Source organism: Leptodactylus fuscus, chromosome 3 (assembly GCF_031893055.1).
Source record: "Leptodactylus fuscus isolate aLepFus1 chromosome 3, aLepFus1.hap2, whole genome shotgun sequence".
Taxonomy (NCBI): Eukaryota; Metazoa; Chordata; class Amphibia; order Anura; family Leptodactylidae; genus Leptodactylus; species Leptodactylus fuscus.
The window spans coordinates 48,142,041-48,168,727 of record NC_134267.1 but is presented as its reverse complement, the minus strand read 5'-3'; the positions used below and the strand labels follow the sequence as shown (position 1 = coordinate 48,168,727).

General features: G+C 44.4%; 1 protein-coding gene across 6 annotated transcripts in view; it reads left to right on the top strand.

The window, feature by feature from the left end:
- Positions 1–2,081: 2,081 nt before the first annotated feature.
- Positions 2,082–26,687, top strand: part of MAP4K3 (mitogen-activated protein kinase kinase kinase kinase 3) — a 182,024-nt gene continuing 157,418 nt past the window's right edge. For all 6 annotated transcript variants that reach the window (XM_075267539.1, XM_075267537.1, XM_075267538.1 and 3 more), the window contains exon 1: positions 2,082–2,364. In XM_075267539.1, the coding sequence (XP_075123640.1) occupies positions 2,269–2,364 (96 nt within the window). In that variant the 5' untranslated portion in view covers positions 2,082–2,268. The remainder of the gene's footprint in view (positions 2,365–26,687) is intronic.

The window sequence follows — 26,687 nt, the reverse complement described above, 5'->3', positions numbered from 1 at the left end:
TTAGATCCAGAAGACGCTGGAAGAAGAATCATCGCAGAGGACACAGTGGAGAGGCATGCCAGAAGAAGATGAGGCAGTGCTGGAGAGATTTATCACAGCACTAGGGACGCCCCCAGCTCTGTTTGAGCGCACGGGTCCGCCCCCAATGCTGTGAGAAAACTCATTTGCATACCGAAGGAAATCGGGTTATCTACCGAACGGCGTCGCAGAGAAGACTTCTAAAGGTAGGAGAACAATAGCCTTTCTTAAGGCTATTCCAACGTGTTACGGAGAAAAAATGGGATTCTAATGATAGAATCCGTTTAATGACTAGGACTCACGAAATCAGGGCTGCAAAATCGGACAGGAAAAGCACCTGTTTCATATTTTGCAACTCATACTGTCATCCCGCATGCGTGACTGTTTAATTCAAGGTCATGTGTAAGGGCCCAGAGAAATGAATGTGTCAGTGAGCTATGCGTGAAAAAACCCGGATATCACACTAACCATTCATATGGTTGTGTGCAAGGAGGCTAAGATAAGATAATCCTTTAATAGTCCCACAGTGGGAAAATTTCAGCATGTTAGAGCAGAATAGTAATACAGATACATAATACACAGTAATATATTACAGACGTAGATACACATATGCTGAGAAGAGAAGATATATTAGGAGTCCATAGCAGCTAAGGAACAGAAGAAGACTTCATAATCATAATCATTAGTTTTCTGTGTAGAGTGATCTTCGCTTGGTCTGATGTAGATTGTACAGCCTGATCGTGGTTGGAAGGAAGGACTTGCGATAGCGCTCCTTCTTACACTTAGGGTGAAGCAGACAGTCACTTACTGTCAAGTGCCATCAAGGTCCCATACATAGGGTGGGATTTGTTCTCCGACCACCTGTACTGGGTCCAGGGGGCTCCCCAGGACAGAGCTGGCCCTCCTGATCAGCCTGTCAAGTCTATTTCTGTCCCTGGTTGATATACTGCTCCCCCAGCAGGCCACACCGAAAAAGATGTCTGCAGCTATCACAGAGTTGAAAAAGGCCCTAAGAAGTGGCCCCTGTACTCCGAAGGCCCTCAGCCTCCTGAGCAGGTAGAGTCTGCTGTGGCCCTTTCTGTGCAGCGCCCCCAGGTGATCAGCCCAGTCTAGTTTATTATTGAGGAGCACACCCAGATACTTATAGGTCCTGACTATCTCAATACATGTTCCTTGGATCTCCACTGGGGTCGGAGCACTTCTCCGTTTACTAAAGTCCACCACCATCTCCTTGGTCTTCCCAGCATATACTGTAGATAGTTCAATGTTAGGATAAGTCAACAATATTAGACCTGCTCAGTTCTGACAGCTCGGATCCCTGCAGACTAGCTGTGATTGGACAGCACGGCTATTAAATGCCCCCACAGTCCCGAAGTGGGAAAATATCATTTAGCTTTGTTACCTATTGTATGCCAGTGTGCTAGAGGATCACTGTATGGTGACAGAGGGTACACGCGTCAGTGGTCTGGGTATATCGGTGTCACATCTACTATAAGTGGCCGATGGTGGCAGCTACGTGTGTGGATTTGTGGATGTTGGGGTCACTTCACTTTCTTGTGGCCTAACGTGATAGGTGAGTGTGGAAGCGGAGACCCCCTTTAGTGTCACATCCAGGGTCACATGTACTTGTGTGTCAGGGGGAGTCTCAGATCTCTGACTATATAGGTATAAAGACATTCTATATGTTATAAAAAGATATATAATATACCCACATGTATATATCAATATATAACATATATATATATATATATATATATTAGCTGTTTATGTAGCACACACATACATGTATATAAGGTGATGTTATTGAGTTACCTTCTATACGTACTTGAAGCCAGGTATGTAATATATATATATATATATATATATATATATATATATATATTTATTTATATATATATATGTCCCTCAGCTGTGCCCACTATACATTGCCCTGTCCTGACCAGCCCATGCCCCGCTGTCTCCGCTTGAGCTCCCGCTCTGTATACCCGGTGCCCTCCTCTCGGTCTTCCTCTCTCCCCACCCCTGGCACAGGCCTCTGCCCCCGCACTGCGCCTGCGCACAGGCCCGGCTCGGGAGCCATGTTGTGGGATCTAAGCTTGAATTCTTCTGCCTCCTGTACGTATTTACGTCTTGTGGAGTGAGAGGACTCTGAGGCCAAACCCGGTTGTTGTTCCCGCTGTGGACGGAGACCCGCTGCCCTGCGCCGGCCTGTGAGAGTCAGCGGGGTCCGGGGACCCCCGGGCGGTCACAATGAGCACAGGCTGCGACCTGTCCCGGAGGAATCCGCAGGAGGATTTCGAGCTCATCCAGAGGATTGGCAGTGGCACGTATGGAGATGTATACAAGGTAAATACAGCCATGGGGAAGGGGCATGACGCGGTGCCAGCCGGGCTCACAGCTGTGAGGAGAGCGGCCAGTGCCAGGATAGAGTGAGACAGCCTGAGAGACTGCAAGAGACTGCAAGAGACAGCCTGAATGGGGGGATCTCTGGCTATCAGTGTCAAGGTGCTAGTATAGGTAATAGTATAGGGTCATGGTTGTGCCCCAGTGAGGAGCGGCCTGTGCCAGGGCTACCTGTGGTGGGCACCAAGTATAGGACATGTACTCGGGCTGCCAGGGCTACCTGTGGTGGGCACCATGTATAGGACGTGTACTCGGGCTGCCAGGGCTACCTGTGGTGGGCATCATGTATAGGACGTGTACCTGGGCTGCCAGGGCTACCTGTGGTGGGCACCATGTATAGGACATGTACTCGGGCTGCCAGGGCTACCTGTGGTGGGCACCATGTATAGGACATGTACCTGGGCTGCCAGGGCTACCTGTGGTGGGCACCATGTATAGGACATGTACCTGGGCCGCCAGGGCTACCTGTGGTGGGCACCAAGTATAGGACATGTACCTGGGCTGCCAGGGCTACCTGTGGTGGGCACCAAGTATAGGACATGTACCTGGGCTGCCAGGGCTACCTGTGGTGGGCACCATGTATAGGACATGTACCTGGGCCGCCAGGGCTACCTGTGGTGGGCACCAAGTATAGGACATGTACCTGGGCTGCCAGGGCTACCTGTGGTGGGCACCAAGTATAGGACATGTACCTGGGCTGCCAGGGCTACCTGTGGTGGGCACCAAGTATAGGACATGTACCTGGGCTGCCAGGGCTACCTGTGGTGGGCACCAAGTATAGGACATGTACTCGGGCTGCCAGGGCTACCTGTGGTGGGCACCAAGTATAGGACATGTACTCGGGCTGCCAGGGCTACCTGTGGTGGGCACCATGTATAGGACATGTACCTGGGCTGCCAGGGCCTACCTGTGGTGGGCACCAAGTATAGGACATGTACCTGGGCTGCCAGGGCTACTTTGGTGGGCACCATGTATAGGACATGTACCTGGGCCGCCAGGGCTACCTGTGGTGGGCACCAAGTATAGGACATGTACCTGGGCTGCCAGGGCTACCTGTGGTGGGCACCAAGTATAGGACATGTACCTGGGCTGCCAGGGCTACCTGTGGTGGGCACCAAGTGTAGGACATGTACCTGGGCTGCCAGGGCTACCTGTGGTGGGCACCAAGTATAGGACATGTACTCGGGTTGCTGCCGCCGCTGTCACACAGGAGACTTCTGAGTGTTACAACTTTACTTTTCTGGCCCTGGGTAGGAGTTGGGTGACTAGTGCCATGTGGTGGTACTTAGCAGGCGCTGGCATGTAATGGTTGCCATCCTAGGAATGTATTATAGATGGTCAATTGGCACAAATCATTATGTCTCCATGTTTATTATGTGCGGTCTGACAGTGACAGTGGAATGGAAAGTGTCATGTGACAGTTTGAGGGTCACTACCCGACATCCGTGTAATGTTGCTGTTCCTTTTGCATTTACTTACATGACATCATCAGATCACATGAAAGTTGTTGACACCACATGATGGCGGTATATGGAATTCGGACAATTGTAAGCAAACTGAACAACCTATCAAATAGCAACGTTCACTCTGTAGGAAAGGCGAAGAATGATCTGTATGGCTGCGCCAGGTTGGGGCCTGCTGATCCCAAGTCACCATAGAGTAGAGGCCTCGTACTGGGGAAGCCTGGCCGCATCTGCACATGATAGATATACACAATATAACATAGTATTCATACCTGCCTTGTACTATGAGGGTTGTAGGCCGCACCAGTAATACAAATGATATTCGCTCCTGACACTATGAGAGTTGTAGTCCACACCATAAATTGCAGTGATCCCTACTCTTGGCATTATGAGCGTTGTAGTCGTATCAGTAATTGCAGTGATCCCTACTCTTGGCATTATGAGGGTTGTAGTCCATATCAGTAATTGCAGTGATCCCTACTCTTGGCATTATGAGGGTTCTAGTCCATATCAGTAATTGCATTGATCCCTACTCTTGGCATTGAGAGTTGTAGTCCATATCAGTAATTGCATTGATCCCTACTCTTGGCATTATGAGAGTTGTAGTCCATATCAGTAATTGCATTGATCCCTACTCTTGGCATTATGAGAGTTGTAGTTCGTATCAGTAATTGCAGTGATCCCTACTCTTGGCATTATGAGGGTTGTAGTCCACACCATAAATTGCAGTGATCCCTACTCTTAAGATTATGAGGGTTGTAGTCATACCAGTAAATGCAGTGTACCTGACACGATGAGGGTTGTAGTGCACACGAGTAATTGTAGTGTTACCTGCTCGGCGCTTATGTCATCTTGTTCCCTGTCTGTGTGATACATCCAGTGCTCCAATTCCAGAAATAGTTGTGATGTTTGTGATGCGTCTCTTTGGCCCATGTACTTCAGGGCTTGTGTGCCAGCTACAGAAACAAATGCTGGTCCTGTGTGCTGCCGGATCAGGACCAGATAACACACATAGTATATTGATCTATAGTTTTGGCAATGCTTATATTTTATATTTTTCATTGCATTTAAACATTTAAAGCTTTTGTTCTGCTGTCTATTATTAGGGCTCATCATCCATGTAATGGGGATTTACCTTATAGGTGGACCTAAAACACAGAGCCCCTGGGACTGAGCAGTGTGACTGTCCTGAAACTGCACACAGAGCCCCTGGGACTGAGCAGTGTGACTGTCCTGAAACTGCAGGCCTCATCCATAGTATAAGAAGGACTTCTGGCTATAGATAAGCAGAGCTGAATTGCGGTGTCAGTATGTACTGCAGCCAGTCACCGATACAGTGTCACTGCCACTATAGCAGGTTATGTGCATCTTCTGATATTTTACCCCATATGTAGCTGTCAAGATTTATTTATTTTTTTAGAAATAAGTTAGGCATTCCCTTTAAGCTAGCATTTTTTGTTCTGCACCCACAGGCACTGTGCAGGAAATATTGTGAAATATCCAACCAAACCGCCTATGAAATCCAGTGAGCCCCAGTGATCCCTGTTGGTCTCTTGTTGCAGCTATGACTTGCTGCCCATACATGTGACCATTGCAGCCGGTCACTAGTCTCAGCAGTAATACTAGCATGTAGATCATGTGACCGCTTAGGTTAGTCATTGACTAAGTGGATATTCCCGGCTATTTCCTGTTGTGTTGGGGTGGGAGCAGGAAGTGGTGTGGGGAAGGAACTGGGCACCATTGCAACAGTATTAGAAGTGAAGGGCCCTGTAAGGAAACTGCCTGTACTGCAAGATGTACTAAGGGGGCAGGGGGGTAATACACCGGAGTACTTCTTTATGAAACTGACTGCCCTCTTACCAGCCTTGTCCTATAGCGCACATGAACTGTCAGAGGTCCCAATCTCTACACCCATCTTTACTTGTAGCGGTGACTCTTGAGTGTGACATAAGGTTTCCCGGTAAAGATCTTGTGCTTGAAGGAGTTATGTTAAAGTTTCCCAGTGCATTCCCTGTATTGTACATAAGTAGGTTCCCCATGGAGACCCTCTGTCTTTTTGTGATGTCACCGACTTGTCTCTGCTCCTATTGCATGTCCATAAGAAAGAGTAGAGACCGAGCAGGGGAAGCGAAGGAGTGAGATTGCTGGGTATATACAGTATTAGTAAGATAGCTTATCTAGTGCAGGGAATCATTGGTAAGCTTTATTTTCCTGTATGAGTCCTTTAAGTGTTTACAGATAAGAGCAATTACTTGAGTCTTATACATGACTTGTACTCGTGCTAAGGACATGTGAGTATAGGCGGTACCTATAGAAAGCAGGGTGCTTATGTAATGTGTGCACCAATTATAGTAGTAAGAGAGTTACCTGTCCGGCAGCTCTGTGACCTGTTATATCTGTACACATACTTGTCTTGTATGACTGATAAGCAGTGCTTAAAGTAATGTTCACAATACGGCACCCCTCCTGACCAGTCATACTATACATGTCCATATATTGTGATGGTGAGGGGAGTAGCCATGTATCTGCTGTCACTCCTAATAGTAGTAAGTCCTCTGGTAATAGTCATTTGAACCATTAGACATGGGTCTACGTTCTTCATCCTTTCTGCATATCATCATTGAGTTGTACAGATCAGCTGCTTCACAACAGCGTGGCTCTCTGTAATGTTTACATGCCGTGTATACTCTATCTGCTTTAGGTAATGCAGTGCCGACCCATTGACGCCTATGGGACAGTGCAACATAACCTAAAGCCGACACTACAGCTTGTATGGCAAGTGAGCAGCATGGATAGCAGTAGCCACGTTGTCCCGAAGTAGCTGGGGTCGGACCCTTACAGATCTCATTTTGGCAGTCTATCCTAAGGTTAGGCTATTAAGATTAGAAAGTGAATAACGCCCTAAGGCCGGGGCCCCATGTGGCAAAAATGTTGCATATTTGGGGAATGTCAATTATACCTATAGAAACGCTGATGGTTTCCCTACAGGTATAATTGAATCAGAAAGTCCGCGGAGGGAAACTCTGGTGACTTTCTGTGAATTCGTCGCGTTTTTTCCCGGGCCATTTTATTGCTACGGCCCGCTTTGTGTGGCATTAGCCTGAAGGGGTTTTCTAGGCTTATAAACTGATGACTTATCTTTAGGTTAATGATTGGCAAGTGTCCGGCACCTAGGATCCCTGCTGGCATTTGGGTGTGTACTCCAGACTCTTCACAGAAATCCGACTACAGCACCATATTTTGTATATTGGTTGTGCTTGATATCCCAGCCCCATTCACTTGACTGAGACTGAGCTGCAAACTGGTACTTTGATGAATGTGATGATCTGACATGTCCTTTGAAGTGTCCTGGGCGTGGGCCCCGTGGTGTCCTGGGCGTGGGCCCCCTGGATCTTCAGTTGGTGATCTGTCCTAAGGAGAGGTCCTCCATTGATAAAGCCCTGAAACCCCTTTAATACTTCCCGCACGATGTGTCAGGGACTCCCATCAGACATCCTATGGCTTCTGGTGCATTGCAGTTCTTCTGCTGACGTGTTTTTAACAGATTTAGAAATCTTCTATACAGTGGTAGATCCACCAAAGGTGTTAAAGTAAGGAAGGTATTTGTAGTAATAAATGTTAATGCAGGGTAAAGGGTGAAACGCGAGCCGAGTACACACGGTGCTCTGACATGGGAATAGAAACACGAGCGCTGTTGTTGGAATGGATGCCGACACATACGAGTGTCGCTGCCAAGTTGTACACTCATGCTTGTCTTATTTACCGGTGTTGATCTTTAGGAGAAGGATTCCTAAATGGTGGTTACTTGTAGAGGATTCTTCAGATTGAAAGTTAGAAAATATATATTTGCATTGTACTTTTTTACAGTGGAATCAGTGTGGAGAAATACAGTAACTTCCCTGTATCCCAGGAGGTAGCCATGTTGTCTTACCTCTTTCTGGACAGACTTGAGAGTAGCGTCAGCAACGTCTGACTAGGAGAAAGCAAGTTGTCCCTACTGTAGTTTCTTTAATAAGAGCCTGATGTAAGTGCAAAGCCGGGTCCTGCACATAATATAACTCTTGGATACGGCCGTTCTGGGTTTCCATAGAAGCAGCTCTACAAACATTTCCTAGCACTGCCGTTTTAAGAGTTATTCGCCTAAAGTGATAAAATATTGTTATATGTGCTTTATTGTTGGTGGGATTCAATCTCTGGGCTTCCCACCGATCCTGAGTATGAAGCTGTCGCCGGCCGCTGTGCAGGAAAAAACTGTGAGGAAGACTAAGTTCACACAGAGATTTTTGGTCAGGATTTTGAGGCCATGTTCGCCTCAAAATCCTGACCTAAAAGACGGCTCCCATTAAAATCATTGGGAGCCACTCAGGAGTTTTTTCCAGGAGCTGGCTTGTTCCGGCTCCCGGAAAAAGAAGCGAGGTGCTCATTCTTCAGGCCGTTTCGCCTCACGATTCAGCCTGAAGAGACTCCCTCCTCCGGACTAGGCCCATTCATTGGGCTAATCCGGAGCGGAGTGCGCGGCTGGATGCTGGGGCAGTGCATCGGCTTTCAGTCGCAGCTACCCGGTTCTTGGACCGGAACCTGAGGCGGCCTCCGCCTCAGTTTCCAGTCCAAAAAACCCCGTCTGAACTTACCCTAAGGCAGCAAGGTGGCTCAGTGGTTAGCACTGCGGCCATACAGGATTGGAGTCCACTATAGCCAAGGAGTTTTTATGTCCTCAATGTGTTTCCGTGGCTTTCCCCTCACACTCTAATAAAGACATACTTGAAGAGGAATGTAAATTGTGAGCTCTGATAGTGTCTGTACAGTGCTGCAGTATATATTGGCGCTATATAAGTCAAGCAACATTCACATTTGTGCCAGAGTCTCCATTGTAAACTGTCGCAGTGCCCATCTGAAAGTCTGGTTTTCAGTTTTTAAAAGGACGAGCCCCATTATAGTCAGTGGGTTCGGTGTATTGCTGCTGTTTTAGAAGTCTATTACTAGTGTGACCCTAGCGTAAGCTAATAGATGAAGTATTTGCCGTGCTGGATCAGTTCCGTGGGTCAGACCTTTTCCCATTATAAATTCATGGCAATATGCCTTTACGTTATGAGATAGGAATATCCTATTATAATAAATCGCCACTGCCACCACCCTATGTAGTGCCGTAATGTATATAAATTCTTCGGCAAGGCCTTGTATAGTCGCAGGATATGGTTCTTTCTCACAGTTACTGTATGTATCCATGAGAGAAAATACTTGGTGTGTCTTCATAGGAAATTGGAGGCATGTTAAGGATCCTTACACAGGGATCACATGGCCGGAGCAGCTTGGGACATCTGTCCGTACTTTTAGTGACATCTGTTGAAGCTCTTCTCAGTTTTGTCCTGAAGCAAAGCAATGGCGGCTCAAGGATTTGTGCTGCCTTATCCTGAGAAAGGGCTTTTCACCTCAATGTAGGATCCTTATTGTCAGTTCACTTTGTTACCTCATATCCGCTTACACGTAATCTTATAGGGTCGTGTGAACTTTATCAAACATTCCAAAAAAATAGAAAATATTAACAATTTTAGAGTCTGTTCACATGCTGTGGTGTATTACTATGGATAACTAGTCAGCTTTTAGGCAACTCTTAATATAAGTAGCCATTGCATTCTGATGAGTTTGTCCTACCAGAAATGACGCATGTCAGTAGTTACTGAGCGCTGTCATTTATTTCTAATGTTTGTAGTTAAGTGAATCTTTAGTTTCTATGGTAAGACTCAGCCTAGGGATATTGCCAGCTGAGACGTCGAAAACATTTGGGATCTTGTATCATAGTATTGTTCTACGGCATGTGTATCAGCTGTATGCAGATGCTGCCATTAAGGCTAAGGCCCCATGTAGCAGCCGCAGCCAAAAAGCGCTGTGGGAAAAACCGCGGCGGCAACGCATCACCATTTTTCCTCTTGTGCTTTTCACAGAAAGTCCACATAGTTTTCCTGCTTCCATTATACCTGTAGGGAAACCGCCTGCGTTTCCTTAGGTATAATTGACATTGGAAATCACAGTGTTTCTGCTGTTCGTATTTTTCTCAGCATGTTAAATGGACACCTATGACAGATACCGTATAGTGGCGTTCATCATTTGAACGCTACTATGGTAAACCACAGCGTACTACTCTGTACCATTGCCTTATACACTGTCTACCAAGAAGTATTTGGACCCCCATGCAAATGAAGATATCTGTGGTCGTGATGTACGTCACGCTTCCCGCCGTTAAATATCATGTTGGAAACAGCATTGGTATTAGTCGCACGCAAGATGCCACGAAGCACAGAGTTGTCCGATTTCGAGAAAGGGGTAATTGTGGGATATCACAGAAATGTTTTGATCCTTAAGGAACATAGCAAGCGAACTGAATTACCCAAAATCGACAGTGGCCTATGTGATTACGAAGTGGAAGGTGAACGGTGATTGTTGGAATGTGCCCCGAGTTGGCAGACCCCCGAAACTGCAGCCGTCCAGAATTGGTGAAAGAACTTACCTGTCTTCTCCAAGCCGAATGGAATAAAATACCACTAGCCGTCATACAAGGACTTGTGGAAAGCATGCCCCCGGAGGGCTGAGGATGTAATTGCCGCTAATGGAGGCTCTACTATTTAATATGAATAAATGTTGTTTTGTATTCTACCACAGGTGTCCACATACTTATTGGTAGCAGTGTGTAATAGGTGTATTACTGACATGTCTCAGCCGAGGATATATACCGGCTAATGTCATTTTGAGGACAAGTTTAGTATGTATGATGTGAACCTAATGTTGTTGGGCTGTTTGATATTTAGGAGGAAAATGGAGCAGTGTATGGATAGACCTGATAGTCTGGCCTTGTTTTGTTACTAGGATATAGCTGTGACAAGGATCTAACACTATGGTAGGCAGCGACACACATGACTACAAGGCCACAGACCACAAATGTGGTCAACGCTTGAAGAAGTCTCAGCTGCTTTGTAACATACAGTATATTCTTCTTTTCTTGGTTTTATCTGTTTTTGGAAAAGTGGGGTGTTTGACTGCTATTACAGATTCTTATACGACTGTGCAGACCAGCAAACCTGTCTAGTTATGTATATACCGGCAGAGAGTGTGATGCGCTCTTCAGTCATGTCCACATATACACAAGCTACTCAGTGGATTTTCCATCCAATACGCAATAAATACCACCTGTTACATTTTAGTTTGTTCCAGGATTCACGTATCGCATTACAAATGTAGAAACGACAGTATAAATGGACAATAAAATTGTCTATTTCCCCTGCACGTTTTTCTGCCTGGATAATATGGTAAAATCCTATCTACTCTTCTACACACAAATCCAAATGGAAATTCTGCCGTGTTTTTGACCTGTTTGTATGGACACGAATGCCTCTTTCACAAGAATAGAAAAGAGAACAAACTGGCCACCCGTGTTACATCGGGCCTCTTTGGTGTCATGTCCATAATATGGGTGCAAACAAAGGACCTATATTACACTTGTTAGGACGGGTACACACCTGCGCCCGGTCTCCGCTTTCAGGTTTCCGTCTTCTGCCCGAGAAACTGGAAAGGAGGCGAATCAGAAGACGCTCACGGGCGGACACTGACTGCCAGGTTTCCGTCTCCTGTCGGCAGAAGACGGAAACCCACAAAGCGGAGACCGGGCGCAGATGTGAACCCGCTCTTAGAAAGTGTTACCTCAGATCGGCACAGGTTTTACATTGGCTGTCTGAATGTTGCCACAATTTTTGGCCATGCCGTGGCTGCTCTGTGTGAAATATACAAAGCAAATATGAGAAACCCTATTATTGGTTTGGATTACATTTGTCTATTTCTTTATATATATATATATATATATATATATATATACTATACAGTTAGCCTTTAGAAGCAGATTGGGCCTAGTCATTAGGGACGCCAGAATCCCATGTGTCATTGCTCCTGGAGGTTGCGCTTTGTTTCCAGGATCAGTAATCTCACAGAGGAGCAGCATATGACAAAGAACAGCAGCAGCCTCCGTCCATACAAGCAGGTCTTCCCTGGTCGCTCCTCTGACGTAGTGCTTAAGCTTGCTGGGAATCTCTGGGCTCTTTGAGAATGTGTTTGTGTAGCTGCCTGCTCCTGGATATGTTCTCTATCCCCTTCCTTGTAGGAGGACATGTTTCAGTATTCTATATTGATTGTAATTTCTTTTCCTACTCTTGTTACTTGTAATGCATTGCAGATATACAGCTTCCTTTCATATAAATTATCTAACAATATCGTCTGCAATATTTATGCAAACAAGCCTTATTGTTCTGGCCCATGTTTCTAGAACGTGGACTAGGCACATTGACTTGTGAACCTCCAGCCATTGCTCTCCATCCTCTCTATGTACTATTGTGTGCGGTCTATCTCTTGTAAGGTCTCTGAACTCCAGACTGCTTTCTCTTAGTCCCACAAGCTCCCATGTGGCTGCGGTCACCAAGCCAAGCACAGAGACTACAAGTCTGTCTCTCCATGATCACTTATGGCTTCTCCTCCCCTCCCCCTGTTGGCTATCCCTGACAACCAGTTGTTGCCAACAACCCTCCATTCTTTATTGGTATTCAGACAAATACCTGATGGAATTTATGCAGAGAGCGCAGGTTTGTAGCTGAAGTTTACATAAAGCCCCTATAAAATCATTACAGGGATAAAGATCTTGCACATTTACATTTTCTTAGTGCCGTGTACAAGCCCGAAGCTTTTGCCAGGCAGCGTACTATAAATAATGCATAGCTTTTATACATTTACATCACTGGCTTTGCAAATGTTCCTAAACTGCAAATCCAAGCTGGCCATGAAAGTTGCAGACATTGGACTACTGCAGCCGCGGATTGCAGGCTACTGATGTATGTGCCTAATAAACCCAAGTCTGCTGTAGATCGGAGCTTGCAGGTTACTGAATCGGGCACGGGGATGAAAATCTGCATGTCCCACTCACATACTTAAGGCCTTTTCTGAATGCTGACATGTATTGCAGAATGTGAATTTTTATTATATTGGGGAAATCTGCAACAGACTCTGCCTACCTGGCTAGAAATCTGTGCCCTTTTTCTTCTTCTTACATGTGAATGTGCCCTAGAGTCAATAAGCAGACCTCCTCCTAAAACTCCTCTTCTACTTCTACCCCTTCAGCTTTCTACCACCACGTTCGCCCGCTGGTTAGGCTCAGATGACTTGGCCTAAGTAGTGGATGCATGTTTTGCCGCCCATTGAGAGCAATGTAAGGCAGATTCCGGATGTAACTTGGCACTGATTTTACGAAACCTGCGCCAAATTCTACTGTGTGAACATACCCAAACTCAGCACAGCCACTACAATGAGAACAAAGCTATTTGGCTGTGTTCTCTGAGAATAGCTGATCGGCAGAGGTACCGGGTATCAGACCCCCGACAACCTGATATTGATGGCCTTTTCAAAGTTTTTGGTATCTTTTGCCCCTTTTTTGGAGTCATTTGGTGTGTACAGATATCAAATACTAAATGTCGCTTCTGTATAGCTGAGTATTAGGAGCAGTCAGAAGGCTTCTTGTCCATAGGACGGACTTTGTGCTTTCAGCTACATTTTTCTCCTCCATCAGAATTCCTTTATGAATACTCAGAATTTTTTTCATAAGCTTTCATTTCATGCACACACTTGATATCTGCATGGACTAGCGTCTCGCCACGGATCAAACATGTCGGCGTTATCTGCTTGTACTGTAAGTTTTGTATTTGTGCGCTCGGAGACTTCAGACAGCGAGGATCTCTGTGTTCAGACTTGATCTGAAGCATTTCCCTGACTGATGGAGCAGCATTTCTTGGCCGCGCTCCTCGTGAAGGAATTTTATCACACAAGTTTGTAAGTTGACTTGACATTCAGCTCTGTTTTTCTTGCCATGTTTGGAGTCTAATATGATTCCATATCTTGTATGACTTGGCTCGCCTCCTAATAGGAAGAATAGTTCTTACTGAGCTCTTACAGATAGGACCATGTTTAATAAGGTGGGTGAGTCGGGTTAGTAGTCCTGAGGGTTGTGGTTAATAAATGACCATGACATAAAGGGGTTGTCCAGCAGGCAATATGCTTTACAAAGAGCAATAAACACTTCATTGATCTCCCGACAGTTCCTTTACAGTTCTTCTTGGGTCCCTTGCTAGTCCCTCATGACAGACAGGAAACCATTGGAGGGGCGTTACTGCGGCCAATGATGGAGCAACTCTTCCTGCTTGTCAAGAGACCAGCAGGGGACCCGGAAGGTGTTGGGATGGGATTGGTGAGTATTGGTTTCTTGTATTTTTATGCTTTTTTAGCCCCTTATGAGCTTTTTGTGAAGAATAACCTTACTTGTTGGACAACTCTTTTCATGCACACTTGATTGTTTTTTTTTTTCTGCTACACTGGAATCTTCTCAATATGGCCGCATCCACTTTTTTTTATATATATATATATATATATGAAGAATCAAGGATTGTATTTTTAGTTAAGCATTCGTTCACCTGTCGGCTTTTCCTTTAACTCCCCCATACAGATGTATCCTCAGTTTGGCCAACCGTGCAAATGTTGCAGTAGAAGAAACCAAATAAACCAATGCCAGATAACGCTATTGGCCGGTTATCTCCGATGAGAACAAAGGATTGACCTGTTGAAATCTAGCAGGACTTCTCCTAACTCCCCTATACACATTTGATGTCAAGCTGGTGGATGTGGCTTACGGTGTTTGAGTGTGTATGGGCACCTCTATAGAGGACCTGTCACCAGTGGGAATTTTTTTTCCAGTCCCCTCCATTCTGTTAAGGCTCCTTACTGTCAAGTGGGCGGTGTCAGGCAGGAGCAGAGAAGGGTGTGGTTCTGAGCTCTGACACTGGCTGCCTCTGATTGGAGCTCTGAATCACACACCCCTGCCTGACACCGCCCACTGGACGTTACAGAGCTTAGATAGCACATCAGGCACCAAAACTAACTGCAACTGATTATTGCTCAGGAATGGTGGGGACTAGAGAGAAAATTCCAACGGTGCTGGAATCGGTGGAGTAATAACTAGTAACAGATATCAAGAACTAGAATTGGTCGAGGTGTTAAAAGGTCTGTAATTCACAGAATTGCTGGAACTTCTTTTTAATATAGTGGTTACCATATGCCTGATGCTGTGCTTAAAGTGCAGGGGTCATAAGGTCTGAAAAGCCTCCAAGCCCCTGAGTGGGAGGTAACACTGTGGTTTCTCTGTGGGTTGGTGTTGTATGTCATGTAGTGTTTCTGCCCACTTGGCTACTATACCCTAATTTGTATCAACACTATAAGGCTTATATCTTTGGAATAGCTGAATACATTTGGGTATACAAAACACCAAAAAGCACCTATCAGAGGTTATAGGACCTGGGGATCGGTCCTCTATAAACACAGACTTTGTCACCTGTATACACTATTTAACTTGTACCTTGATAAAGCGTACTGTGTATTCTGTGAACAGGGTATACATGTCTTTTCTATAGGGGTGCCAGCATACCTCCTGCCCATCATAAGAACAGGTGTCCTAAGTCCCCCTTCCCCCCAATTTCTGTTGCTTGTGCGAAGTAGTGCAGCACCAGATATTCACCACCACTCCATTCATTTGGGGGACTGTGTACCCTTCCTGGTCAGACACTATGTCCTTTCCTGTGCATTGGGGATAAGTCTTGTTCCTGGTACATCCATTTTTACATCATTTTTGTACCAAACTTTTTTTTTTTTTTAAACTGTTTATAAGCGGACGGATACCAAGCACAAGTGTAACCCTAGCGCAATGGAAAAGTGCAGCTCAGATCTTTCCAGAAGAATATAGTATCCATCTGTATGGTGTCAGTATCCAAAAAGGGATGAAGCCCTGAAATGTAATGTATGAGTGTTATGGCAGAACGGGATGTTCTCATCCTAAGAAATAATGAAAAAATATGTTTTTTGTGGGAGTTTCTAAGGTTATAGGAAGTCAAACAAGCCACATCCAAAACAATACTGCTTCCATGATGTTTTTCCAACATGGATATTGTTACAAGTTTGCGGACAAGCAGTATTGTCTTTGGCTGTTTGTTTACTGGTGTTTTTTATGACCCAGGTTGCTATTGCAAATGCTGTTTTTATTCACATTAAGCATGAAAATGACGAACATTGATCAAATGTACAAAGTACACAAAATATGTTAATGCAAGTAAAAATGCAGAGCCGTAATAGTGATAGGAGGATTTCGCTTATCTCAGCAATATATAGTAAGTTATTATATGAAGGATGCCAGCAGGGTCATTTGTGTGATGAGACCCCCACCGGCCGTGAAGTCTTCACCCCTTTAAAGATACGAACACTTTTCTTTAGTAAAGTATAGTGCAAGGCGCTACTCCCTGATATTCACCATTTAGTACATTTCATACCTAGGAGGCCATAGTCCAGTGGATTGTATGATAAGGAGGAATTGGCCGTGCTCCGCCAAAAAATAGATTCATGCAAAAAGGGAAGAAGTGGTGGCCCTGACTGATCACATACAAACTCCATTATTCTTCCCTCACATTAAATAGCATAGCAAGATAGGGATGCTATGTCACTTGGAAACCACTCTGCCTTTCTATGGGGCAGCATCAGTTCACGGACATAATAAACGCCACCTGACTTCACCCCTCCTCTAACAGCCGCTAAAAACACCTAAACCTAAAAAACACCCTAAATATCAAGGAGGTGTTGTGGGGTTATAGGTTTATACACCATGATTTGTACATAGCCCGCGGTGCCAGGCAGCACTTATTAGGTTGGTGTAGCAAGGTTTGAGGATGCGAAACGGCCGCCGCCAATTTGTGACGCCAATCTCTGTTCTGTGATGGAAGAGTAAAGGATGTTTTTATGTGATTGGTGAGTATATTTCTCCTTCACCTGCACTATTGAGTTAGGAAAAAATAAATAGAAGTTCACTTACACTTTAATATGGTAGTATCCCTTTAATGGGATAGACCCAGCGAAGGTTATTTTCACATAAGCACTGTGGCCTCCGTCCATAACAGAAGCTTCAACAATGTCCTGATATCAAGGATGTTGTCTGAGTCTCTGGCATAAATGTGAACATGGTCTAAAAAAAACTGAACAGAACTGTTTGGCAGAAGAGAAAAATTGGAAAAGCTTCTTAGGCTGAGGCCACACATTGCAGAAAAGCTGCCTTTTTTGTTCAGATTTTTTTTTTTTTTTTGAGCAAAAGCCGAGGGAGGTTTCAGAAGGAATAGGACATATATAGGAAGCTCTTATACTTCCATTGTCGACTTTGGCACCAAAAAGCATCTTTTTAGCAATATGTGGCTTTAGGGTAAGTTCACACAGGGTTTTTTGGCCCGGAACCTGAGGTGGAGGCCGCCTGAGGTTCCAGACCAAAATACGGGTAGCTGCGACTGGATGCCGGTGCAGTGCTCTGGATTAGGCCCAAATGAATGGGCCTAGTTGGGGGGAGGGAGTGTCTTCAGGCAGATGTCGTGAGGTGAATCGGCCTGAAGAATGAGCAGGTCACTTCTTTTTTTCCGGGAGCGAGAACAAATGGCTCCTGAAAAAAAGACCTGAGTGGCTCCCATTGATTTCAGTGGGAGCCGTCTTTTTTGGTCAGGATTTTGAGGCGAATACGGCGTCAAAATCCTGACCAAAAAACCCCGTGTGAACTTACCCTTAGAGTCTGTTCACATCAGGTTTTAGTATCCTCTTAGTGGATTCACTAAAAACATTTGTGTAGAAAACCTTACATTGCCTTATATTCCTTTCGTTGGATGACAGAAAAAATGGTGCTAATCTGAATACACAGCAACAGAGAGCAGAGAAAACAGAAGCAAATTTGCCCACTTTTTTTTCACTTTTACACATTTTTTTTGTAGCTGTTTTGTCTTTTCAAAAGTATCCGCCGCACGGACAGGAACAATGTGACGTGAACATACCCGAAATGGTTAACTGTGCCATATTATCTGACTGTGCGGTGCCGCCAAACCACAGGTACCTGCCTAAAAGCAATACGTGGGGTTAAAAGTGAAGTGTAGGTAGAATTGTGGTTGTTTCCTGAAGCATTGAGGCTGAGATGAAGCAGCTCCCCGCAGGCTGTACAATGCCGTCTGTATCTGGTAGACTGACTGCGGGGTGTTTAAGGACAGCCATGTTTACCTGCATACTTATATAGCTAGAGCTCTTAAGATCTCTTAAAAGCCTTAATGTTGCAGCAAAGAGTAAAAAGCGCGATGTTCATTTATGTAGACAACCTTGCATGATAAGGAACTGCAGCGTACTAAACTAGAGGTATGTTCACATGACACAGATTGGTCTATGGCACATCCATTGTGTATTTAGAGAAGAACCCATGGTACAGATCTAAGGGTGTAACTCTGACTTCTGCCATAGATGTGCACATCATGTGCTGCAGATCCTCACTAGAGTTCTCCCAATTCAGTGGGGCAGTCTGCTACTTCTCCATGTGGAATTGGTGACAATGGCCATTCTATTTTCTTTCCACTGTTCTGGTTACAATTCGTGTGGAAGTTTTTCATTGCATGTCCTTGGGGCGGCGGAGACCCGTGATGCACATATAGGGTCACATCCGTTCATAATGGGAGCTTCTCTGTGTGGAAATGAGGTACGTGACCCCCAGAGAGGATCGGACAAGTTTTCCATGGATCAGTTTGTGTGAATCCACATTATAATGAGCAATCCGGGCCCGGTCAGCAGGGGTAGACTAGCCCAGGTTAGTAGAATAATAATAAATGCCAACCTTGTTAGTTTTCCTCATGCAATGGTGTGGAGCGTAAAAAAAACCTTCCAGTTAAAGGGATGGATGTAAGTATTTCTTTGTGTAATATAAATTGCTCTTTTATTCATATGCAAATAAAGGTAAATGTTCTTTGCCTGTAAATCTAAAGCTGAGGACAAAGCTAAAACTATTTAGCGCATACCCCCCAAAGCAACCCACCGCATCCATTTACATGGGAATGGCGCCTCAAAGCTGGAGAAGAGACATATTTGGAAACTGTAAAGTCACCTCTACAAGGTGCAGGGATTAGGTATATAACCAGTTTACTTCTGACAGTCTCCCTTTAACAAGCTTGTTGTGTAGACAGATCTCCACCAGCTCCTATAAGACCTTATTCACACATTTTGCTTTGATATTTTTTTTTATTTTTTGGGGGGGGGGGGGGGGGGAATGAAATACGGACACATTGGGGCAGAATATACCTTGTACACCAGGTTTCTTGTGCGAGAAGTTTGCACCTGTTTAGAATCTGCATGACTATAGCTAAGGGGTCACAGCACTTACATCATTTACACCTGAAATCTGGCATATAACTTATGTATGACTGATATGAGCTGACGTGAATTCCACCATCCCCCCCTCCCCCACCAGTACACAGTCTGGCATGGGTACGCCTTGTCATATGAGATGCTCTCTCTGCCAGATGCAGGGCTATGGAGACTGGTAATAAATCTACCCCATTAATTTCATTGTAATTATTTACATGTTCTTTTTTTTTTTTTTTTTTACAGACTGTCCATAAAAATGGAGACATGTTCAATTTTGGTCTGTTTTACTGATTGTGGATGCCCATTTAAAGTTTATCGGTCAGTGAAAAAAAAATGGATAACATACAGATGTGTTCTGTCCATTTTTCATTGATCAGACTCAATACAAGGTATAGAATTTTTTTCCAAGAATATGTGTATGATTCATTTCTCAGAAATGTGAAAAACATTAACCCCTGTCACATCACATCCAGAAAAACATTACGTTCGTGTGCTGTCAGTAAATAACACTGACGTCACAGGCATGTGAAAAATGGATGTGTGAATAAGGCCTTAGGCCCCTTGCATACTATTATGTGCAGGCCACCGTCATGATTGAACGGCATAGACGGTGCACAGGCGGCACACGCATGTCATCTATGTGTTTTCCGTGGGCCACAGAAGCATGGCTGTAAAACCGGACAGTTTTGTGGCCAAGACTGTCTGCCTGCACATGGAACCGTATAATACACGGTCGTGTGCGTCGGTTGACAGAAAAGAGTTAGTATTCCATCTGAGAAAACCTGGATCGCTCACTGACCCAGCCCACGGTCATGTGCAAGGGGTCCTTATAAAGTGGATTGGTGTGTTGTCCCCTAGATCATAGTACAGAACTCCAATCCAGAATGCAAACCATAGAAGACGTCTGTAAGTATGAGCACTGGAGCCTGCAGACGTCTGAGCGTGCAGTGTATGTATATTGTATACTGGTGTTCATTACACTGCTAACAAGTTATGGCATCAATTATAATATAAAGCATAGTAATTGTTTGCATATACTTTTTTCTGGATTTCCCCATCCATTAAAGAAAATATGTTGTTTGGCGGTGAGCCAGATTCTGTCTGCTCGGCTTCATTATCCTCCATTGTCTGACATTACTTAATTAATTTCCAGCTACTCCTTATTTAGGAAATAAATATCCGCAAGTAATTATTTTTAGCAGAGCGCCTATTAGTGGGATGTTAGACCTGGCACACCTCAAGAAATGGAAAATGAGTTGTTAAAGGGCACATGTGACACACCTCTCACTTGGGAAGCTGCTCCCAGCTACGGACTCTGCCTCACACGTACTGACAGGCGTGTACATATATACGGCATACCGTTCTGAATGTCTGGGGTAAGGCACATGACGGACTGCTGTACACAGCGCCTATGGAAGGATTCTGCATTTGGGCTTTTCATTGTTATAGTGCACTAACCGTGCATTACAGTCTATATAATTCCAGTGTCAATACTGGCTCCTAAATTTAGTATCACATACACCATCCCCAGGACCATATTCAGACTTGTAGCTGAAGCTAACTGGAGTGTTTACGCCATACATTGCTATATTTCTCGCCTCATTGTTTATATCTGATTGCCAGGGTTACAGTCCTGCTCACGGGTCAGGATGAGAGCTCCTCATCCTCTGTATTCTCTCACTGCATATGGCACTAATAAAGGCTAGATAAGTGTCTTTAGTAGTGTCTGTGTTAGGGCGGGTTCACGTCTGCGCCTGGTCTCCGCTTTGTGGGTTTCCGTCTTCTGCCGACAGGAGATGGAAACCCGGCAGTCAGTGTCCGCCCGTGAGCGTCTTCTGGTCTCCACGGTGAAACTTTTTTTTTTTTTTAACTGACACAAAGTCCTGCATGTCCGACTTTGTGTCCAGTTAAAAAAAAAAAAAAACGGTTTGGCCGCGGAGACCAGAAGGCGCTCACGGGCGGACACTTTGCAAACCCATTCAAATGAATGGATTTGAAAACTGACTGCCGGTTTCTGTCTCCTGTCCAGTTTCTTGGGTAGAAGACGGAAACCTGAAAGCGGAGACCGGGCACAGGTGTGAACCCGCTCTCATCTGTGTATGTAAATCCAGAATAACTGTGTTGTTTACAGCAAGCAGGAGCTTTATGCAAGAATTAGCTGAAAACCAGGAAGTGCAAGTGAGAGGAGACAAGAGGGCAGCTGAAATCCTGAGAATGGAAAACCCTTTTAGGCTAAGGCCTCATGTTGCTGAAATGCAGCTTTTTTTTGTTGTTGTTGTTGTTGTTGTTGTTGTTGCAGGTATTGTTTCAGTTTTTTGAGCCAAAACCAGGAGTGTATGGAGCAGAATGGAGAAGTATAAGGACTTCCTATGTATTTCCCATTTCTTTTGAGGTTTGGCTCCCGACCCCCCCCCCCAAAAAAAAAACAAAAAAACAAACCCCCATCTACTAAAAAAAAATCTGCGTTTCTGCAACGTAAGACCTTAGCCTTAGGCCCCATGTTGTGAACCACTGCAGAAAAGACTGTGGGGGAAATCCTTCCAATCTTTTCTGAGGCACTTTTCCCAGAAAATCTGGAGTTTTCCTCTGCGGACCTTGTGTCCTTATTATTCCTATACTGAAAATCAAATCAAATCATACTCGCCTGCCCCCGGTGTCCTCCCATCTCAGTCCAGTCCTGCTGCTCCAGTATGGTCTTGAAGTGAAACTCCTTGTCAGTTTTGTCATCCCGGATCCCTTCCGCTGAAGCTGCTGATTGGCCTCAGTGGTCACATGTGGCGGGGTCTTCTGCTGGAAGACAAGGATGGACTAGCACCAATGGGAGTCACCAAGGAAAGGTGAGTATGATTTTTCTTTCTTTTTTTTCACCTCCCCCAGCCAATTAAAAATCTAAAATTTTTGCCCAGACAACCGATATTTGTTCTTTTACATACAGACCATATTAAGATGGTTCCTGCTCCAGCCAGTTGTCCTACAGCTGGACACAGGGCAATGAGATGGAGGAGGGACATAGCAGAGCAGATTTCAATATACATTTCTTAGTTGTATATAAGATGGAAGACAAAGCAGGACTGAGAGTATATTTTTTCATATGTGCGCATTTTCTGTGTTTCTGTAAAGATTTGTCCAGGCCTGCACTTTGCGCTGAGGTTTTTCTAGCCCAAGCAGATCTTCTGTTTTCTCCCTCTTTTTTCTATTGGGGAAGGAAAATTACAGTCGCTCAGGGTAACACAAATGGCATTTTACACTAATTCTGTGAATTTATTGGCGGGTTATGATTTTGTTTTACATTCTCGTAATGAACGTTTTTGAAATTGCAGACGCAGATTTTTTGCCAAAAAACAACAAAACGATTTTCTGTCTGAAACAAAAAAAACATTGTGCGACTGTAGCCGTCCTAAAGTATATTTTCTGTATTGTTTATTTTTGCTGTGAATTCACTTATTTTAGCGGTTATTATTGGAAAATAAAGGGCTGAAATCTCGCTCTTCGTTTTTTCTGACTGCATTTCCGTGAAATCTAGTCTCCTTAAGTTGGGTAGCGGCGTTAATTCAGGCTTGCTGGTCTAGAAGAAAAGGCGGCATTTCCAGGCTTGCTAAGATAATTATAGTCATTCTGCTGAATTGAGTTGTTTGGACAAAGCTACACAGGTATTTAAGAAAGTTAAAAATGGTGTTCGGCATCCAAGTCTGTCATTTCTCGTGGGCCGCTTCCCACTCCTTCACTTTGTGATTTTAATTATTTCTCCTATAGACAGACTTAAAAGAAGAACGGCTTTAAAAAAAAGAATGTTTTTGTTTTACTTGTCATATCTGCAGAGGAACGTGTCGTAGTTCTGGTCTTAATGAAAAAAAGACCTGAGCACGGTGAGGAATATCTGTAATGTTTGGAGAAAATTGGACGCCATTCTTTGCTTATTCAGATTTTGTTATGAAAGTACATTGTCATAGACGCTAATGGCACCATTACAGAGGACCTGACACCTGGAAGCATGTGTTTCAGTGACCCCTGAGCCTAGGGCATAGCCCTGTCTGCAATACATCAGAAGACGGAGCTGCTCTGAGGAAGAAGCTGTATAATAAACCTTCTAGCCTTACAACACTAATGTAATTTACATTACACAAGTATGTGCTGCCTTCAAGGCTCTGTTATAATAAAAACTCTGTTTTCAAAATATCCCCACCATCCCTGAGCAATAAGTGCTGTTAGTTGTGGTGCCTTTTACACTATTTAGTCTCTGTATTGTCAGGTGGGCGGTGTCAGGCAGGAGCAGACAAGGGGGGTGATTCTGAGCTATGACATTGGACCTATAAATAACGCCCCCTGTCTGCTCCCATCCTATTGTACTCCATGGCATTAAAATGAAAACCCCTATTTAATTCAGTAGGGATGGATGACACTCTGGTGTCATCCAAGTACATTTCACTATGAAATCCCCCCCCACACACCTAATATATTCAGCCTTAGTAGTTGCTCCTGTCTGCAGTCACATTGTACAAAACAGTCTTAGGCCAGATTTCCATGTAGCATAAAACGCAAAAATGACGTTATTTTACTATACCTGCAAAGTGGATGGGATTAGCCAGAATCTGTCTACAATGTATGGCCAGCTTAAGACCAGGGGCCCCACATTGCAAAATGCTGTGATTTGATTCGGACTAATCCTATCCACACATTGCATAAAAAAAGTCCGCAGTGGACCTGCTGCGATTTCTAAAATTGTAGTGTTTTTGTAAATCGCAGCATGTAAATTATACCTACGGACACGCCAGTGTTTTCTGTATTGGTACAATTGAAACAGAAAGTCAGCGGAGGAAAACTCAGCGGACTTTCTGTGAAAAGCGCTGCGGAAAAAAACACGATGCATTTCCACAATTGCGGCACAATTCGTGGGACCTTAGCCTTATAATTTACTAGTTGGACGAGTCCAGCTCGGAATAGTTAGTAATGGGCTGGGAACAAAGACAGGAACATGAACAGGCCTCAATTTTTTTGTATTTTTTTGTATTTTTTAATGTTATTTAGAGACTGTGCTACAGCAAACACCAAAACCGAAAGTTCATAAAGTGGCCATACACATTAGACAAATGTCAGATGTCAGCTGAACCCACGGACTTCGGTTGGAACAGCTAAATATCTGATGTGTCTAGTAGTGTCGCAACTCTTCCTCTGACAGCAGATGTTGGATTTCCGCAATACTCAATCCTCTGTTTTGAAGAGAGATGAGAACCTGCCAGGGGTGTCTGGCTGTGGCTTACTCCCCTTTGTCTGTTGAGAACCCTTGCACAGTTTGCCCTGTGTGCATGTCTGCAGGGGTTGGTGGTATGTCAGAAGGAAACCGAAATTCTATTGTCAGCTATGCACTGGGTTAGTCAGTTTCTTTAAAGGGGCTCTATCAGCAAAATTATGCTGTATGAGCCCCACATATGAGTGAATAGCCTGATGATGATATTTTAAACCCCCCCGTTTTAAAATAAAAAAACATATATGCAAATTATACTTATCGTGCACGATGGACAGTCATGCACGGTCCGACGTCATCCTCTGGCACGCCTTCCTCTTCTTTCTTCTTTTTTCGGCGACACCCTCCGGTCCTGGATCTTCCCCGGCTTCATCATCCCCTTCTTCCGGTGGGATTGGATCAAACCCGGCGCGTGTGCAGTATCGCTTGCCTCAAGAACGCCAGCGTACTGCCATTGAGAAAAATGGCGCCGGAGCATGTGCAGTAGCGCTCTGGAGGAAGCAATCCCACCATATGTGGAGCTCATACAGCATAATTTTGCTGATAGAGCCCCTTTAAAGGGTTTTCCAGCCCCTATTGATAACCTGTCCACAAGCGCAGCAGACCTTTCCACTGCTTCAGGGGAATTGTAACGCCGCACCTATTACATGAATAGGAGTGTTGTAGCACGTGTTGTCCATCTACTAGTAGCTTCCGGCACCCACAGACTACTAGAACAGCTGATCTGTATGGGGATGGTTCCTGAACAGATCATGTACTGATGACCTCTTGTGTGGATGGGTCGTCAATATGAAAAATCAGTTTGGGGCCAGAAACGCATTTTAACAATGGCAAGTGATTGAGTAGTTAAGTGGGATTGTAGAAACCCTTTTTATGTATACTTAGCATTAGCATGTCACTATATATCTGATGCCTCTTATAGTCACAAAGTTTTACTTACAATATTCATTGTTATAAGGACCTTTTACCACCTCCACCAACCGCAACTCTATACTTGCTTCAATAGGTAATGCTCCATTGATTACTCCACCGCTCCTGAGCAATCAGTGCACTTAATTTCAGCATCCAATTTGCTATTTAGGCTGTTGAGTGTCAGGTGGGCGGTCCTTGGCTGGTTGAGACTGTTTTGAACCGCTCACCTGAGAGTAGAGAGCCTAATAAGCCTTTTTGGTCCTGAAATTAACTGCAATGATTGCTCAGGAATGGTGGGGACTAGAAAGAAAATTCCTGCTGAGGCAGAATCAGTGAGAAGAACTTAATAAAGAATGCAGAGAGTTGAAGTTGGTGGATGTGGTGAAAGGAGCTCTTAGTAAAGGGATTTTACCACAGAGGACTGTCCACAGTTGTCAATTATCAGTTGTATCCATTGGGAACATACCCATTAAATGGAGTGGCAGGGCGCACACCATACAAACTGCCCTTCACCTTGGTCATGTCGTAAGGAGGAACAGTGGGCTTGGGACCCCTGTTCTACTGATCATTGGTGAAGCCACTGGGGATGAAATATTTATCACCTATCCCTTGGATAACCTCCTATGAAGGACATATCAATGCCATAGGGCTCGCCATTCCTTTTCATTAGCCCTGTTGGACTCAGCACAGTTGTGTATTACTTGTATGTGATATGAGCTCCATGCAGTTCTCCATTTCCCTGTGTGACCAGACACAAAATTTCCTGGCAAAATTGGTAAAAATAAATAAATATGTTGATTTTCGGAACACACGGAGCGGGGTCTTCAACCGCGCAGAGTAAATACTACAATTTTCTGACAGATTTCTGAACCTCAAGGCAGATAAAGCTAACCTGAATCTTGTTATTAGATGAGTGAATGACAAAGCCAGTGACTTACAGCATGACACTGTTTCTTCAAGCTAAGGAGCATTGGTTTTCTGTCAGACAAACCCATTATTTCACAGTGGCCCTATTGTCCTTAATCACTCACGAGTGCAATACAAAGCAATTGCCTGGCATTAGTCATAGAACCATTAAACATAGGCTTCGTTCAGCATGGTTCATACTTGGCAGGGAAACAAGTGCAGCCTTAGTAGGGCTGTCACTGAGCTTTTGTACGTGGATTCATAAGGCGCTGCTCTTGTTTTTTTTTTTTTTTTTTTTTTAGAGATTTTTTAACTATTAGAAATAAGAGGTGGACAATATTACTTGGAATTTAGGACCAGTCACTCAAATTATGTTCTTATGTGGAATCAAAATTCATTCACTGCTTTTAAGTCAATAGAAATGATCTCCGATAGGCCGCAAGGTACATGGTTTTAGTTAAAGGGAA